Genomic DNA, 19,516 nt, shown 5'->3' on the forward strand with positions numbered 1-19,516 from the left:
GTACCAGAGATCTGACTGTACACACAAACACACACACTCACAGCATGCTGCAGTTGATGATGATGATGATGATGGGAGGGAAGTTTGATCTTGCTGGCCGCACCACGTCCCTCCTCTTGCTTCCTTGACATAACATTTCTGGATTCAACAGGTCAGCCTGTGAAACTTTGAAATGATTGTGGGTTTTTTTATTTACTCTCTGCAAATGCTGCTAAACTAGGGTCACGTTGTGTTCTAAAAGAAGCTGATGTGTCTCATGACGGTCACAAAGAATAGAATCGAAGAACAGAAATCACGTTACTTTGGTCGTTAAAATGGAAATAAGAAAGAATACTGTTAAGTATTTACTGATCTTTCATAGTTGTATTCAGTTATGTGGATTAGGCTTAAGGAAAATGTAGTTAAGGAAATAAAGTTAACATTAACGAATGGAGAAAAAGGAAAAAATGTGAACGTTTTTTCATCGTTCGGGGCAGTGGGGGGTTTGGGGTAGTGTGTGTGTGTGTGTGTGTGTGTGCGGGGGGGGGGGGGGGGGGGGGGGGGGGGGTCGTGTCTGCTTGAATTTCGCCATTCAACAACGCATGCGCACTGAAGCGGCGTAACCCCACCGAAACTCCGAGTGGGAAACTGAAGAGACAAGTGAGTTTTACAACAATATAGTTTACTCGTGTTAATGTGTCATGTTCACATTTTATCACATTTATTATGAGTTGCTGCAGACCACTGTCCTTAAACTAAAATTTAAGAAATGCCGAGAAATTTGTTACCGGAAGTCATGTTTACGAATCCACAGGCTTGTCGGCTATTGCTAACTTATGGCTAACTAGTTAAGTATTTTAATAAAATTATAGCAGATTCTAAGACGAATGGAGTTTTGAGTAAATGTTGTTTATATATTCTCCTTCAGATGTTGCTCATCTCTGGAGATCGGAATCAAAACTCTGAATGCCGAGAGCGCCACATGGAGGCGGTGCTGAAGAACCTGGTTAGCACGGTGGAGCTGCTGGCTGTGGCAGCTCACAGCGGATCGGTGAAGCAGTGGAACGAGCAAACTTTGTGCAGAGCCTTTCACTGGGCCAAGTACTGCGAGCACATTCATTCCAGGTTTCACAAAAATTCATCGATAAGAGGACTTATGGAGAAGCAGCTGCACATCGTGAATCAGAATCTGCAAGAAGCTGTACCCGGATATTCACGTGTGTCCTTCTCGGACCTTCCCTGCTGCCAGCACTTGTTGCTCGTGGGCTTGTTGAACAATCCCAAACTGCCCAGCTCCATCATGAAGATACTTTTTGACAAAAATATGCCTGTTAACGTAATGGACAATGAGTATGGGGATGTCACAGGGTTCTGCAGCCATATTCTTCAATGTAAATCAGCTTGTAAAGTCCTGCGTCCCCTTTCAAGCTTTTCCTCTGTTGGTGCTGATGCTGAAGTGCAGGGTGAGATGCTGATCAAGAGGTTGGATGCTCTGCTGGGCCAAGGCAATGACCTCCACCAGGCAGAGGAGTTTTTATGCTCAGTCCAACAATTATTTGAAGGAGCAGCGCAACATTTTTGTCTAGTCATCGCCACAGCACTGCTGACGACTGAAGACTCTGCTGCACAAACTGCTTCACAGGGTTTTCTCCTGAACTGGCTGCAGAACCAACACAATGTGCTCCAACAGATGTGTTTTAAACTTCCTTCTACGCTTCTTAAAGACCTTTTAAAAAGACATCCGAAATTTAGAGATGCATACTACCGTGAGCTGAAAAAGTGTGCATCAAAGATGGAGTACAGTGTGCATGACGGTGATTGGGTTCAAACTGGAACAACCCTTGCAGTGTCCTTCAAGAAACTTGCTGAGCTTTTATTGGACTTTTTTGAGGCCTGTCCCTCTTTGAAGGCGAGCACAGAAGATGAGCTGAATGCCTTGAAGGTTTCTGATGGAGACTTTGATGTAAGCGGTTTGAGCGTGTGGGGGGACCTGCTGTCAGAATTAAGCAAGTGATTTTGAGGCTTCTTTAGAGGATAATGAATGGCATATAACCAGATTTGATAAAAAAAAAAAAAATTGATGATTTAATGATATAAACTAAAAGTTTGCACATATTTTCTGGAAATGGCCATGTTATTCTTAAGGTCAGGTAGTTACAGTTGTAACTTTAATTGTTAAAAGCTAGTTTTTATGTGGCCTTATTTGTTGTTTCATGAACAGCAGTGACATTTAATAACTTTGCTCTCTTTTTATTAATATTTATAACAGGAATGCCACTAAGTAATTTCAATATGAAAGCATGTCTTTATGTTTGGTTTTTACAGACTGATCTTACTGAATTTCTTGTAAGTTTATGAAATATAACAAACACATGAAAGATGTCATTAATCTTCCTTATTCGTCTATATGAAAGCTGAATGACAATTATTTTATTTTGTGGCACTGGTAAGACTTTAATGATTAAACTCTCCTTTGAAATACTTTTGTCATTAATTGTTCTTGTGAGATTGTGGGTTTCATTTTTAATGATTTCTTATCAGGATGGATATGTACCCCAGCTACTGGATTTAGATAGATTTTGACATTACATGCTGTCCTTTTAGCCATGGCACCACGTGATCTGATGGTATTAGATTGAAAGTTCATATAGGCAGTGTATCATTTCCACTTATAGATGTTCTTTGCAGGTTTAAGGACAAAATGATTTTTAAATTCTCTCATATCATTTACCAACAACCCCTTGAGCTTTGATATAAACCGGTACATTTTCAGCATAACGCCAGCTATGTGAGTTAACTGCCAATTCACACATCTCAGGCCTCGTCTGTGTGTCAGAACACCTCTGTGGCGAGGGATCAATTAGTCAGATCAGGCATCTTAAATCAGAGCAACCACAAAAGCTGATGTGTGACATGTCTCTGACAGGCAGCAGATTAGAGCCCTGGCTGCCATGTGGAGGGAAACACCAACACAGCTATGGCTCATTTAACACACCGTGAAAGCAATCCACGTAGAGACAGACAAGGGTCAGTGAATAAAGGGCGGCTTGTACACAAGCAATTTATTTTCAACCAATAAAGAAAACATCTCAGGATGGATGTAAACCAGCAACGACTGAGTCAGTCTGAGTCTCTTCTATGCTGAAGATATATTCAGATTAATTAAATGATTGCACTGTTTTACATTTAAAACAAACATAAAGGCAATATTTAAGTATTGTTATATTGTTATAGAGGTTTCGGTTTTGCCTGTGATTATCTGTCTGTGTCTTTGAGTGTATTTTTGGCATTTCTTTTTCTGAGAATGGGTCTTCATTTAACTTAGATTCCATTAAATTTTGGGCGTCAGCTGGAAGGAGTTGTCAACGCAGACATTTTTAAAACAAATATTCATAATCGGGGTGAAAATGAGCTGCTCGGCAGAGGTTTGCACTCTGAGTGGTTTCCTAGTTCCAAACACTAATGAGAGTTTTAGACTTAAAAATTCTCACTCTTATTAGCATCCTTAACACATAACTGGCAGATCGGGTGTGCAGCCATGGTGACGACTCAGATGTGTTACTGTGTGACACCCCACACACTCCACGAGCTAGACAATAATTTAGTTCACTCTGCCGGTGTCTAAATATTTGTTCTGCTTTCTTTTTGAAACGAATTGTTTGGAAAGCTTGACATGTAAAAAACCAGTAGGAGAAAAGAAAAATATGTTCTCACTGAAAAGGCTGTTATGTTCTATACCTTATGTATCTATACCTTTATGTATTGATGTACGCCAACTCTAACAAGAAAATACCATATTTCGATGTAAATGATTGTTTCTACTCCACCCACATTTTGTTCCTCCTTTAACTGATATTCCATCCAGTGTCATATTGTTCTCTGTCAGCATGGGGTGAAAGACTGCAGCGAGACATGCTGAGGAGGGAAACTGCTGTTCAGCGCCTCCTGAAGGGTCATGAAGGACAACATTCATTAAAACTCAGATCCAGCCACCATCTGGTGGTGTGAATAGGGAGTCCTCCGAGGGGGTGGGTGAGACAGAGTAGAGCCCTCCCTCGGCACGTGCCTAAGCCGCTCCAGCTTGGCCCTTATGTGGCCCCAGTGACTGATCACTGTGGCAGACGGACCCCAGTGCACACCTGTGTCCCACTCAGAGTATGCAGATGATTATCATGTAGCATGCAGTGAGGCACAGAAATGCTGTAACAATAAATGTGAAAAAAGATTCACGTAAATGTTACTATTTTTGATAAATGTTTCAGCCTGCAACAACAGCTGCACTGTTTACTTCATGACTTTCTAAAATCTGCACTGTCAGACTCTGCGGGCAGCTGCTGTGTTTGCTTAAGCATTTTCAAGTTTTGAGGAGAGAATAGGAGATACTCTGAAGTGTTGATAAAACAGAAAGGTAAAGGATGAAAATAGCTGAAAGTATAAGTTAATCTTCAAGCAAAATATCCCATTTATATCTTCTTTACTGTTCTTAAATGAAATTTAAAGACTATAGAAATTAAGTAATTGTGTTTTGCAGTTGATTTAGGTTACAGGCAAAACAAAGCATCACTAAAGGCTTCAGAAAAATTGTTATAATTACAAATAATTGGCTAATTGCCTTACAAACCTGATGCTGAAACTATGAGCTGGCAGTTTTTTTTGTAAACAAAAAATACAAAGCAAAAGTGAAACAACTGAAATATTTTATTAATCTCATCTTTACTGATTCAGATATCCATCCCAACTTGTAATGCTTTGTCATCCCTTTTAGTATCGTGTTAAATCTTATCATCCTTTGTCTTTCTGTGTGATATGGGCATGTTTGAAGGTGTGAGTGTTATCTGATACTGGGGGAGGGGAACCAGACCTCGAAGATTACATCACATGCAACTGAAAGAAACAGGTTTTGTGCAGGAAACCCAGTCGAAGCAGAAATCTTCTTCTGGGGAATTTCTTATTTTCTGCAGCTCTGAAAACATCACCACCTTGTCACAGTTGGTGATTTAAAAGCTGGAGTGGTGTTAACAAATGTTTAAGTGGGACTGGGAAGTAAGCACAGATGAATGTGTTGGTAGCACACAGTCCTCCATTGTTACTGGGAGCTGAGCAGGAGGAAGATTTGGGCACCATCTGCATATCACAGAAGGAGTTTTTTTTGTGCTGGCTGAGCATCCTTAGCAGAATATTATTTCAAAACATTAAAAAGAGAGAACAAAGAAGTTTGGAAACAGCTATGTTTTCAGAATAGTTATTTAATTTTGCACATATGTTATAGTGGGTGAAAAGCAGTGATTTATGATGTTATTATATGTAAAACCAATTTGGGCTGGCTGCTCTCCATTAATAAAGCCATTAACAAGGGAGGGGAAGGAGGTGTGTGCAAATTCATTTGCCCCGAAGCAGTGTATTGTCATGCAGGCGGTTGTTATAAAAAAGTAATTACTTCAATGTCGCTGTGAAACGCAGGGTTATAATTATTAGATCTTTTAGCATATAATGGAGCAGAATTGTACTTTGGAAATGAAAAAATATTGGGGCAGCAGTGAGAGGAGTGTGATGTGGACATTTGGAGGAGGGATCAGGAGGATAATTGCATGCAGGCAAAGTCTCAAGGGAAGTGTGCAACCCCGTCATCAAACGCTCATTCTGGCTGGGCCTCATCCCATTACAGTCCCAGAGGAGCTAAAATGCACCTGCCCCACTGACTGACAATTCCTCAACCTCCCTTCTCTCAGCCTCAGATTACACAACCAGACAAACATCACAATGACTAAGCCTGAGATGCAGAAAAAATAAAGAGTCAGTGTTGCAGGCAGGCGAGAGCAGTGAGAGTTTCACCTCTAAATGTTGATAGATTTAGCTGATTTACTGGTCGTCCTAACAGGCATGTCACAGGTGTAACAGCCATGACCACTCTGGCTGGTTAGGCATGAGAAAACATGTTCCACATGAGTGGTGACACAATTGTGTTTGCTGTCAAATTAACATGCACACTGAGAGGCAGGCAGCGGTGAGTCGTTAATGGCATCCCTCCTCAGCTCGACAAATAATCAGAAGAGAAACTGAGATTTATTGTGATTGCTGTCAGTGCTGCTACTGGGGATGATTCCGACATGGAGCTGCTCCCTATGATCCAACCATCAGTCAACACAGGAAATAAAGGATGTTGCACACAGACTGTCCATCATGTGCAGAAAACCAGTGGTCAACACCTTAAAACTCCACCCACACAGGCTTCATTCCTGTCTACATTGCACTTAAATATGAGACAAGCTGCAAAGCTTAATGTTTATTTATTGAAGAAGCTGCAGCTGTTTTCCGCAGTGCATATTCACACAGCACTGCGATCAGTGCACAAGGAAAACCTACACATTTAATGGGTTAGTCAAACCGACATCATGTTTAATCAAGTCTTTCAAGAAGCTAGTTGGACTAAATTATAGACTCATACACTGCTACCATATCTAGCATCTGTTTCACATGACTCAGTCCCACCTGCAGAAGCTGAAAGCTGCAGCAAGAGTCATAACATCTGTAGAAACCACACCAACACGGCCTATCATGTTTTTAGGAAGCTCTAAGAGAGATGTGTGTTGGATTATCATTTTCCACAGTGATGTACTGGACATGCAGCATAAATGCAGCATTAGCTGTTTTTTTTTAAAAGTTATTTTACTTGATCGTATTTGTTAAAATTTCAAGTACTTGCATCAACAATGTCATCTGTGTATGTGAAAGCTACATGTAAGCTCATTTACTTCAGGAAGTATTTAGACCCAAAGCACTTTTGTGCACTTTATTCCATTGTAGTTTTTGATATATTTTACAGTATGAATTTTTACTCATTAACCTTCAATGACATCACATAAATGTCCTGTTTTTTCACTAAGCCTCTCTGAGCCTTTGCTGTGACACTTCATGTGGTATCCTGGTGCATTATGTTTCTCTTATTATCTTTGGGATCATATTATATCTACATTGACATATCCCTGAAATAAATGTAAGAGATGAGACATAATTTAGGAAGACACACACCTCACCAAATATATATCAAGGGCCATTAACTGTGAAATTGATAGTTTACATACATTTTCTTTCCTGTTAATTTAACCCTTAAATGTTCTGCCAGCAAGAATAAAATAAACTATACCAAGTATGTTTGAAGCCTTTGGAGACCCAGTCTCAAAGAGTAAAACAGTGATGACTGTCAGTTTTGCCGTTATAAGTTGTTTATTTGTTGTGTATATGTGTCGTTAGCAAGCAAATCCCATACCACACAGAATTAATAACCTCAGCTCATTTTCAATATTTCTCCTTAGAAAAGATTTTCTGTTAACAATGTAAAAGCATAATAAAAGAAAGCATAAATTAAAAAGTAATTATTTATTTATATTTAGGAAAGAAATACTTGAACCATCCTTGAGAGAAATTCATAAGCCGAAATGACTGATTAATTATATATTAAAGGTTAGGATTGGAAATTTTTACATAAACACTTGTGGAAATGTTTTTCCATGTTGTATCGAGTCATTGAGTTCAGACTGATGGCAAAGCCTTCATCTGGAGTCACTTAACTGTAACTGTCACTTAACATTAAGAATAAAGAGTGAAAATATCCAAAACAATCTCCAAGCATTTTTCAATTAATTTCCCCTGTCACAGTTTAATATTTCATTGACTTTAAGTATCACTTTGATTTCCATATTTAACACCATTTTCTGGTTTTAGATTTTTTTTTTTATTTCTTATATTTTTATGATAAAAAAGTTAACTAGTCAAATTAATATAAATTTCAACTTTCTATACTGTCACCAACTATAGGTTTTTAAATGTCAGTGGCTTCAGGAGTTAAACAATATTGATTTGTCATTTGATTGAACTTAATGAGGGAGCTGGATCAATAACTGAATGTGTTACATGAATAGTGACCTCAGTTGTTCTCAGACAAAAAGAAACAGTGATTTTAATTTTCCACCTAATATTCTCATTTTTGCAGGGTTTTTTTTTTTTGTCTTTCCTTTACATAAACGTGTGAGCTACTGTTGAGGAAATTTAATGGATTCATCGCACTTTTATACACCAGCTTTATACACCTCAGCAGCAGCTTCTTCACTGCATATTAAAGTCAGAGGTCTTTGCAGAGACAGTTGGTCCCAGTTTGTGGGAGTGTAAACTGTAATAGCATTAACATTACTATACTTGATGGGCAACAAGGTCCAGTAATCTCTCCTGCTCTCCAAACACCTCTTCCATTGATTGACTAATGAGAAACATGGGGAGAGCAGGGGACACTTGACGAAGGTTATTACCTGGTTAAATAGTTTACATCCAGTCTGTGAGGAAGACAGTAAATCACAGAAAAACAAACAAAATCACAATGACAAGATATGGCTTTTTGGTTATCTTTTTTTATAAAATGATATGAGTATTTTTATAACACTTTTTGACATCAACATACCTCTTCATTAAACACAATATTAGAAGCCATAAAATCACATTTATCTGTTTACAGAACCTTCAGGCACAAAGCCATAATAGCATCTTTTGGTCATCATAAACATTCTTAAATATTCATATATTTTAAACATCCTTGCAGATTTCATACAGCAAATGAGAAGAGTTTAAACAGCAAATTAAGTCAAGTGGAAGAGCCATCTATTAATTCATGTGGTGCACTCAAAAATGACAATATCAACATGTCGGTAAAGTGCTCATAGTGGCCATGATAACAACCAAGGAACAACAACTTAGTTGTTTGCACATAGCACTCGATTCCTCACTGCCAAAATGCAACATCTCCTGCATCATGAGCACTAAAGCTGGATTTTCCAGATACTAGGAAATTGTTAAGAACACACACCTAAATGTTGATCATCACATGACTCCAAAACAAGTACAGTTAGATACAGCAAGCTATTTTTACGTTACAGAACAGAATGTGATGGGTAGTAGCTGGTACACAGAATTTATTGCAGTACACACCAAACATCAATAAACAATGTTTTCTGCGTAGTTGCCCTCAAAACTCTTTTTTTTAAATATATTTTTCATTTGTCTCACATTAAAACCTGAACCTGATCTTGAAAACTTATCTTATTATTCACAATGGCAGAAGACACTTATTTAAGAAGAAAGCTGTTGGCTGGATGAGGACTATCAGTGGCTGTGAGGCAGCTGCATCTGAAACATTAATCTGAGCAAATTCATGCAACAAACACACACTAAAACTCTACGTTTCAATTTCACTCACGCTATTTTTGTCTTATAATGTTATTGTAGGCTTCACTCCAGAAGAAGAAGACCTTTTTTGCAAGCAGACATCTCCCTGAAGAGGTACTGTCCATGAAAAATATGGCCTTTTATATTTATGTTAACACAGATCAACGACCCAAAATCCACAATAGTCTCACAGAAACAGTATACAGGTATATACAGTACATAAAACACATTTGAGAAACAGAATAGAATCTTATTTTTTAGAACACTTAAGAGTTTCAGTGCAATCAGAGTGGTATGTCAGAAAAAGACCCCTACATGATGGTCAAATGCAGTGTTATCTGGCTCACGTTGTTCAAGTAGATCAATGAGGTTTGGTCGCCTAAGCAGACTGCATGTCTGCAGTTTTCTTTGCAGTTACTGTCTGTGAGTATAGTGAAGCCCTACTGTATGCAGATGTGATGAAAAACATGAGATTCTAGTGAGGATTGTTCTGCATTGCAATTAAATTTTCTTTAAATTTTCATTTGAAACTACTTGAACACACAAAATGGATTTTAAATATCTGATATATAATGCTTCTTTGTGCAATCTGTGAAGGAGAGTCTCTTTTTCAGCAGACTCACCACAACTGTACGGTTTAAGAATAGCCACGCTGAGAATACATCTTTCCTGCTGGCTCCTGAACATATTCTTCTGTCTTGTCCCAGTCCTGCACCCACCCACCATTGAGTTGTGCTGTGGCTCCATAGCTTTTAGCCGTACCGCCCATCGCTCCATAGCTCTGCGTGATGTCACCTGTTTCCTCGGCCAGCTCATCTTCATCTATAAAGCCACACTTTTCTTCACTGGTTTCTTCGGGGTCGGCCCATGGCTGTTTCTCCCCAGAGGCAAAGATTCCATAAAACACCACTCCTCCATAATGCACAAGGGAAGCGATGAGGAAGACATACTGCCATTCTTCACGGGTCTAGAAACATTAGGAGTGGAAGTCAGACTCTGTGACCTCAAACAAGCTTCGTAAAAAAAACTTGTTTCAAATTTTCTGAGGTTAAAATTTTCAAGATTTTGTCATAATTTTGACCCTAAACCTTATTCTGACTTGGTTTTAGAGAAAGATAAAGACAGAGCAGAAAGACAACTGAGACAAAAATACTATCAATGGTAATTTGTATATTTTGGAATAAAACACACAATCTGTGACAAGAGCATAAACTGCTTTCAGTATCTTGTCTGACCGCTATTGTGCAACTCTTCCTTTAGCTTTTGGTTCCTCATACATCATTGATCAGTTTTGCTTATATAAACTTCCACCTGCCCATCTGTGCAGACCAGTGTCAGATTTGTAATGTTGGTGGGTTTCTCCATATGAACTTCTCAGTACAAGTCTTGCCACACATTTCAATTTGATTATGTACAAAACTTTAACATTATCAGTACAAGAAATTCACTTCAATTATTTTTTCAATTATTTTTATATTCAATAAAAAAATCCCTTCAATTCATCTACCCAATTCTTGGGTAGATGACCCCTTTGTATCGTTAAACATCCTGCAACCATGCCTTCTAGATCGCTCCGTTCCACAGACATCGCTTGTTTCTTTTTGTTCTGATCCTAATATCGCCTTGAAGTTATAGAATTAACTGCACCTGCATGTGTAGAGGCTTTCAAAACTTCCTGTTTTTAAATTTTGTCTCACAACATTTACTTTGTCTCTTCTTGAGTTGTATTTATGTATGAGCTTTTTTTTTCTTTTCTTTATTGTTTCTGTTTATGTAACTGCTTTATTAATTGATTTATTTGAATTGTGTTAAAGCCATTTGTCTTTCATTTCAATATTTAGGCTGTATTTAATTACGTTTTAAAAATGTGCAGCAAAACATCAGTTTGATCAACATGCCCAGTTTGTCCAGATGCAGCCCAAACCATGATGGTACCACCAATGTTTTACAGATATGATAAGGTTGTTAAAGTCTGGAAGTGGGGAGGCTGTATATTTATTTGTTTTTTCCAAACATATCCTTTTTAATAAAAACAAACAAACAAACAAAATCTGTTGGATTTAATCTAGCTACAAATCATGTATCTAACATCTTTCTGGTTTGTTCATGTTATATTTATCCAAATGTAGACTGGGAGTAAGCTTGTTAAAGTAGAACCACAACTTTAGCCAACGTTAGAGAGCCCTTTGCTTGCTCAGAATTCAACTTAGCACATGTTAGCTATGTGATTGTCACTTGACCGCACCTGGAGAAGGTAACAGTACTCTTAAAATCCTTTCATTTGTTTACTGTTTGTCTAACTCTATTTAGTCAAATTCAAGCTCTTTATAGAGCTTTATCCATGGTATTTAAGTTATCTGTATTATAATCATAACATTTCCATCCAGAAAGACTTACCTTGTTCTTTGTCATTGCACCCACAATGAGTGGGCATACCATGCCTGATAAGGTGCCAACCCCATTGGAAATGCCCATGAGGATACTGGCGTAGCGAGGAGCGATGTCTAAATGGTTCACATTGAAACCTGCAGCAAAAAGAGGTCAATTCCCCAAGCTTGGTGCATTATCGAATATACTCTGGGTATTCTAACAAGAATCCATTCTTTTAAGACTCACCTGATATTGCAAAACCGCTGAAGCCCACCGCCAGGACAAGGAAAGAGATGGCCACCCCTTTACTGTGAGAGTAGCCGACCACTAATAGGAGAGTTGCCTCCATGCCAAACCCTGAACAAAACAGGATAGAATGACCGGATGAGAACAACTCCAATCATTAGGAACAAACAAAAGTCTGATAACGAAAGCCTCACCTCCACAGTTCATGATTTTGCGGACCATAGTAGTAGACATGATGTTGTTGCTCCGCAGGTAGTCAGCTAACTGGCCTCCTAAAGGCACGATGATGGTCATGACCAAGTGAGGGAGAGCTGACAGTGCTCCAACCTGAGAAACCATCAAACACTTGTCTGAAGCTGAACTGTGACAGCCACAACGAAACTGTCATAACAGTCTGGGAACAAATGTCCCTTTCAATCAAGAGTTTCAACCTCTGACACTATGGAGTAATAATTCAGCTCAGTAAGGGCAGAAACTCATCCGGATCCTGAATTGGACCTGTCAGCGTAGCTTGAGTCATGGTTTATACTCTCACTGGAGGGCAAAGATCATAACTGTTTGCGATTGGCTGTATTCTATTGCCTGGATGGTATGTGTAATCTACAATCTATTCAAATGTTTCTCCTGTTTTATTAAACCTGTAATGAAATAGGAACACGTTAAATGAGAAATATATATCAACTGTCCTTGTAAATTCCACTAATACAAATATCTACCACCAGGGATTTTACAGCCAGGCAAAGGAAACTGGGACTGCTTGGATGGTATTTCATTGAAGCTCACATTAGAGAATATATTCAGGGGTAAAAACAGGCATTAGGAGGGGTCTATTCATTTACCTTGCTGATCTCAAAGCCAAACACCTCTTCAAAGTACGCAGGCTGACTGATGAGAAGCAGATAAAAGGTCCAGCTTCTGCAGAAATTGGCCACAATAATTGCATAGACAGGCATAGAGGAGAAAAACTTCCTCCAGGGGGTCTTGAATTTCTGTTGAAGGCGTGTGACAAACAGACCATTAGCTGGACGTAGGGAACGTTTTCTAGTGTTACATGCCAAGAAACAAAGAATGGAAACTCACTTCCATTGCACCCATCAGCTGGGCACTTTCACCAATGCTCTCCTCAATATAACGACGCTCCTCTTCGCTGATGGTGGGGTGCTCTGCTGGACTCTCATACGACACCAAAATCCAAAACATGTACCAAACGATTCCAAAAGACCCTAACCGGCACACAAGAACATGTTAGTATGACAAACAAAATGTGCCATGAAGTTATGTCCAAACCCATAACTAAGAATCCTGTTGGGGACCTTAACTTCTCATACCTCTTGGGAATATAGGTAAGAGTATTTTAATGGTTTTAGACATATGAAAGGATTAAAAAAAATGAGGCAAAGTGGTTTGGGTTTTTCAGTTACACACGACTATCTATCTACATATTGTTACTAATTCAAAGTTTATTTAACATTGTAGCATCACAGCTTAAAAACGCATAGCTTATTGCATCAGATTTCACCTTTTTCTAATAAAATATGAGTAGCTGAGTCTCACTTTAGGATGTAAAAATAGAGCAAAACTCACCATATACATAGAAGACTGAGGACCATCCTGTATACTGCACCAGGACACCTGCTAGCGGCATGGCTATCACTGCACCAGCGTAGGATCCTGTACAGGACACATTATCATGACTAAGCAGAATGTGATCCTGCCTGTTTATCCTGACAACAGTGTTGTTCCACTGTGTTACTCACAAATGTGGTCAGCACAGATATTTAGTGAGCAATATTTTGTAATTCTAAACCTGCATTTCAGTGTGTGGAGTAATAAGATGATAAAATCCCTCTGACACCAATGAGTCGATCTTGCTTTTCCTCAAAAACCACACTACAAAGTGTACATTTCGTACCACAAAAGGAGAGGGTTGCCAGACGACTTCTTTCCAGCGGTGGAGCCCATTTACTCCAGATTCCATGGCAGGCTGGGTAAGTTACTCCCTACACGGTGACAAATAACATTACAGTCACTGTAATATCCGACATGGATCATTTACCTGAACAAAAGTTGTTTTACCCGTTCTTTCACTTTAATTCACGGCTTCACTGCTGGAGTGATGCAGTCTCTTCTAATTTGTCAAAAATTTACAGAACAAATTGTAGTTAATAACAAACAGTCTGACGTGCATTGGAGCTGACCTTTCTAATAGAGACTAATGGCTTAGGTGTGAGTCGGTGCAAATTCAAGCTGACTCCTCACTTCATAAGAAAAAAAAAATCTAAATTGCTCCTATTAAATCTTCATTAAACACTAAGTGGCATACAATCAACTATTGATAGACACAAATTGCTGAGGCTTGCGGTGGGAGACACCCTGAAATGCGAATGCTTAATTTGTAGTAACAAGTTGTGGTGCAGAACACAGGCAGCTCTTTCTCTCAATGGTCATGTGCAGCTATTGAAATGACAGAATGCAGCTAAACAAAATAACAAAAGAGGCTGACCTTCAGTCTGATAATAGCATCTCTCTCCCTGAAATGACAGCCCTTCTTGAGCTGAGGGAGCCGCCTCCATCAAGTGTTGTTTTTTTTTTTATCTCTTTTGTTCGATGTATTTCATGTTAACATTGGGCTGTTTCATCTAGGCAAACCAATACACACACACCCTGCTATTCAAGGTTTCATGTTGTTTGTTGATTAATCTGTGTACAGTATGATGAATGGAGCTTGCTTATAATGGGGCTCATTTTCCAGTCAAACTCAAACAAAAAAAAACCTGGAGGGTTCAATGTGGACAGAGGATTTATGTATAATGTGGTTACATACAGAATGTCAGGACAATTTCATCAGAGGTCAGGAACAGCTTGACAAAGATGCATCATTTGTAGCCTTTTTAAATGTTGATATCTGATGTGCAAACTGTATATAAGTACCTCCACCAATCCTTGCAATATCCTCACAAAGATGACACATCCATAGTGCACACGGGCAGCAGAAGGAATGAACATGTTGAGGGTGGATGTCAGCACGATGGCAGCCCCGAAAACTCTGGATAAACAATTTGATGGCGTGTCAATTATTATCAGATCAAAAGCACCATTTTATCCAGAGGGAAAATATTCAGCAAATTGTTCATACATTCACAACACCAAAGAATAATCACTCACGATGAAGATAAACCACTCCTAATTGGATGCTGCACACTCTCACACACTCATATATCAAGCAGTTATTCAGTTTCCAAGGGAGTGAGGAGAGGACTGATCACAACAGAAGGCATCAGTGGCTCAGATACTTGGCACCATAAAGCCCTTCTGTGATTTGCATCCTTGTCTGACTTCCCTCTTAAATCAGCATTTTAACAGAAAACATGCAAACTGTTTTCCAAATTCATACAGATTTATATCTTTTTTTTTTTTTTTTTCCTGTTAAGAGGTTTTAGTTCTCCCACTTTTTGCAAAGTGGACGTTTACTTCCTTCCTTTGCGCAATTCTTGCTGACTAACCAGTCGTCATCATGTGATGATACATGGTCATTAAAATCGTTCTACAACCTTTTCTTAAAACCGAAATTCACACAAGGCTTTAGCTGGTGTGGTTACCATGCCGCTCAACAAAAGGATTAGACACGGTGGTCCCACAGGGGCTCATTAACATGAGAAGGCACGCCTGGCGGGCATCAGCCAAATCCCCAGTTCATCAGCTGGTTTCTATGACTGACGGGCACAAGTATTACTGGCTACCTTCAATTCAGTAAGATATAAACATTATTTAAACGTCATCTTATTTCCAAATCGTACACAATGATTTTCGAAATCGAGTGTTTTTACCTGTTTGCAGCCAGTCTTGAGGAGATATACCCTCCTGGAATCTGAGTTACTATGTAGCCCCAGAAGAACGACCCGTGAATCATCCCCACGGTCTCTGGGTCCCAGTTGAATTTCGCTTTCTTGCAGGCACAGAAATAAACAGAATTATTTCATATTCATAAGTGTAATTCGGTCATCATAAATGAAAACATATCGCGTGGTTTGTTAACTGGAGATAGAGACAAACTAACCTATATATAGCTTTTATTATTAGGTTCTTATAATTAATATACTGGTGAATTAGTAATGAAAAGAAGTTAATTTTCTAGAAAATTGAATAATACATTAACAAAAATACTACAAATGCCATTTAATTCTATTTGCCTTTCTTTCAAATTAAATGACTAAATGATTAAATTAAATGAGAAATATATTCAATCTTGTCTTTTTTTTTTTCTTTTCCCCGTGCAAATCTCTTTATAGTAGATATCTAACCACAGAAAATCTATTGGTTTACTGGTTCTGGCCCTCATCACCTATCAGATAAGAGGGTCCCTGTGTGGAGGGAGGCGGGGTTTACAGGCACCTCTTTGATGATGATCTTGCCGTTTTGATGGATTGTGCTGTTATTGACCATGCTGACGATGGCCACACCCAAGTTACACCGGATACCGAAGGAGATGCAGAAGCCGAGCCCACTCAGCACAGCGATGATGTATCTGCGTGGCAGCCCGAAGCACGTGCAGTCACACAGGGGTGTCTTCCGCTCCTGGTCCGCCCTGGGTCTCCCATCCTCTGTCAGCTCGATCGCCTCACCTGTTTGCTGTCTTCTTTCAAGCCGCCTGCACCACAAGGCATTATATAACAGGATACTCTGTTTTTTAGGTTACATTCAGCCGACTTGGATGTTCAGTAGAATATGAACATCCAAGTCATTCTTTTTTCACCAGACAAAATATGATCGATGTTTGTTATCGGAACCCCCATTTTTTTCCATCTCTTTTTAAAGAAAAAAATATCCACTTGTGCAACTATTCCTTTTACCCTCATTTTAAGAATTTTTTTTTTATTTTTTTTTATTGAAAACAGACTCCTAGTTTTATTGTGCTTTTCTACAACAGGCCCGAACGATGTCTCTACATATCCGCAGGCCGTAAAAAGTCTGTACAGTGTTTATAAAATCAAAATGTGGTTTATTTTCGTTTCTTGCAGGGAAAAAAAAAGCCCAGCTGTGAACCTAAGAAAAGGGTGACCCTCATACCGCATTGCAGTGTTATCAGCATCAGCATCGGTTGGGGTTCATTTTTACCTTTCTGGTTCAGTTCTCGTCAATATGCAGCTGGAATTATTTCTGTTTTATTTCTGTTTAATTTCTTCACGGGAATCCAACAAATTCTTAGCTGCATACTGAAAAGTGAGGCCGCACAGGGAAGATGTCAGGCCTGCTGCTGCTGAAATGCATCCATTACATTTTGTTCTTTCACGGGTTTTGGTCACGTTTCTGTTACAGCATCAAAATGTACAAGTCAAACCTATTGCACACCCTAACAATAAACGAATACGACTTGTGCTTGCACAAAAGGTCTCTTAAATTACGCATAAAAGCTCAATTTTTTTGTGTTTATTTAAAGCAATTTGTTTTTATATTTAACGATTAAAACAATAAATGTAATCATTATATCCAGTTATAGGTAAAAATATTTCTGTTCTAATGAGTTCTTACAACATCCAGCTTCTCTACAGTAAATCTAAACTGATGGGTCTGTGAGCAGCTTTCCTTGGGACTACATTTTCTGTAGGTGTAGTCTACCACTGTAGATTTTCATGGTAAAAAAAAAATATATAGAAAGTCTACTGATATGAAGCTCATCGATCTTGAATTAATACGGATGGATACGTAAGGTAATAGATATCCTCCGACCTTGTGTCACGACTCGCTCTGTTTCATTAATTATTTAAAAACACCCACAGCTGCTGGTGGAGGGTACCATCCTCCTGGGAAATATCTGATCCTTAAATATTCGGGCCACACGACTCTGCTTTCAGCATTCCGTACGTGATTCGTGCTTTAAAGAGGAGATCTCCCTTTTGATTTAACAATTTTGCTGGGAAAGAAAAGAATATACAGGACTAATTGACGTTTTACGTGTCAGCTTTACATTCACACATTTTCTACATTAATTAATCAGAACTTGTCTAATTCTGTGCTAACAACAAATGAATAATTCTTTTCCCCCTCTCTCTCTCTCTCTTTCTTACCTGTACAGACCACCCAGGGCCTTTCCTGCGATTTGTTTAAGCCCCTCTTTGGTGGTGGGGAGAGCTTTCTCCTTGCCTGGCTCCATATCCAAATGATCTTTTAACAATCCTACGATACTATAACAAATGGAAGTGCAGCATTAAAGAGCATATTGTTGAAATATTAATCCAAATATTGCGCCTCTTTCGTTTAAGCAGAACAAGTCTTGATGTCCGGAGGAGGATGAGCCAGAAAATGGAGAGAGAGAGAGGAAACACGCTCAGTCTGAAAGAGCTGGTTTCACAGTCACAAAACAGCAGTCAAATAAGTCCGCTTCTGCCTTGCGCAATGTTAATCCTTGCAGAGCCATTTTAACATCCAGTCAACGATTAGGAGAAAAAAAACCCAGCAAAACAGATATGGAGAAGATTGGATAGAGTATTTTCTCCTTTCTTTTCGGACATCAAAGTGGTGGGGGTGTACGTGATGAGTTCCAGCTGGTGGAGGTTAGTGGAGCTCCGGTCCAACCTGAGGTGAGGGTCTCCGGTGTGGCAGCAGCCGGAGGAGCTTTCAGTACCGTGGACAGCGCGCAGCTCGTGTACCTGTCAGCCTCTCCTTGCGGCGCCCCTCCTCCCTTCTGCTCCCACTGCACCGCTCCTCTCCCCTAATTCAATTACAACTTGAAAATCTGTGAATGAGCACAACTGCTTAACCAGACATCTTCACTGATTCCTAAGTGAAGTGAAATTAATTTTAAGATGATTTTAGGTGTTAATCACTTACTGCACCGCGGGCTCAGCAACAAAGATGCTTGCTTGTAAGGTCTGTCACATTGGGTGTGGATGGACCTGTAGCATTAAGTAGCTGTTTCGTATTTGGGGAATAAACAGAATAAATTATTTACTTAAAGAGGAGGGTGATTAGGTGCTTCCATTGTTCAGACGTCTTTGCTGTTTATGTGGAGACAAAGTGTAAAGTAGGCTACAGTATGCAGTCAACCACGCAGAGGCAGTGTTGTGTCAGGATAGACCAGCCTCAGCTAGTAGCCTATGAGATGGTATCTAAAGTAAATGAAACTGAACAATTGGCTTGCAGAAAGCATTTATTTCTCTCAAATAAAAGACGTTTTTCTTTACAGTTCTATGAAATAGACTGCAATTGGAAAAGCACATTAGCCCATCCAGTTACATTGCCGCTCAATCTGCGCACACAGGTGGGAAAACACCGGTATTTTCCTTCCATCATCATCCGGGTGTGTTTTAGAGAAGCCATCTGCCCTGTAGCAAAACGCCTTAAAACCCCTGAACCTGCAGCTTCTTATCAACCAGGCGAAAAGAGGATAGTTTAGGCCGGAGAAGTACACCTTCAAAACAAAAAATGACAACAGGGAAAAGCTGGTCGGCTATTTCGTTTCCGCGTTTTGTGGCGGCACCGGCGCGCCCCGGTGTCCATCTGCTTAGGCGTCTGTAGCGGCGGGAAAACAGGGGCAGTTCGTGGGTTAAAGGGTTTTTCACCGCGGTCTCACTCAGCAGTATGTAAACACTTCTCTTCTAACGGTGTGACAACTGCCAGGCCAGGACCAGACCCATTCCCGCAACAAAGAGCAGAGTGATCACAGTTACGCACAGCAGACATGTCTTCCACATGTCCAGAAAGCACGAGG

At 39.5% G+C, this 19,516-nt stretch overlaps 2 protein-coding genes across 2 annotated transcripts; one reads left to right on the plus strand and one right to left on the minus strand.

Moving 5' to 3' along the window:
* Window positions 1–604: 604 nt before the first annotated feature.
* fancf (FA complementation group F) lies at window positions 605–2,391 on the plus strand. The gene is made up of 2 exons (XM_079251127.1): window positions 605–639; window positions 908–2,391. The coding sequence occupies exon 2, from the start codon at window positions 908–910 to the stop codon at window positions 1,991–1,993; it is 1,086 nt and encodes a 361-aa protein (XP_079107253.1). The 5' UTR covers window positions 605–639; the 3' UTR covers window positions 1,994–2,391.
* Window positions 2,392–9,829: 7,438 nt separating this feature from the next.
* Window positions 9,830–17,959, minus strand: slc17a6a (solute carrier family 17 member 6a; the record flags this gene model as incomplete). The annotated part of the gene is made up of 12 exons (XM_079251115.1): window positions 9,830–10,159; window positions 11,590–11,717; window positions 11,809–11,919; window positions 12,003–12,135; window positions 12,648–12,797; window positions 12,889–13,031; window positions 13,393–13,479; window positions 13,721–13,808; window positions 14,740–14,854; window positions 15,636–15,754; window positions 16,201–16,456; window positions 17,874–17,959. The coding sequence occupies 12 exons, from the start codon at window positions 17,957–17,959 to the stop codon at window positions 9,830–9,832; spliced, it is 1,746 nt and encodes a 581-aa protein (XP_079107241.1).
* Window positions 17,960–19,516: the final 1,557 nt, after the last annotated feature.

The sequence above is a fragment of the Telmatherina bonti genome (assembly GCF_933228915.1).
Source record: "Telmatherina bonti genome assembly, chromosome: 2".
NCBI lineage: Eukaryota > Metazoa > Chordata > Actinopteri > Atheriniformes > Telmatherinidae > Telmatherina > Telmatherina bonti.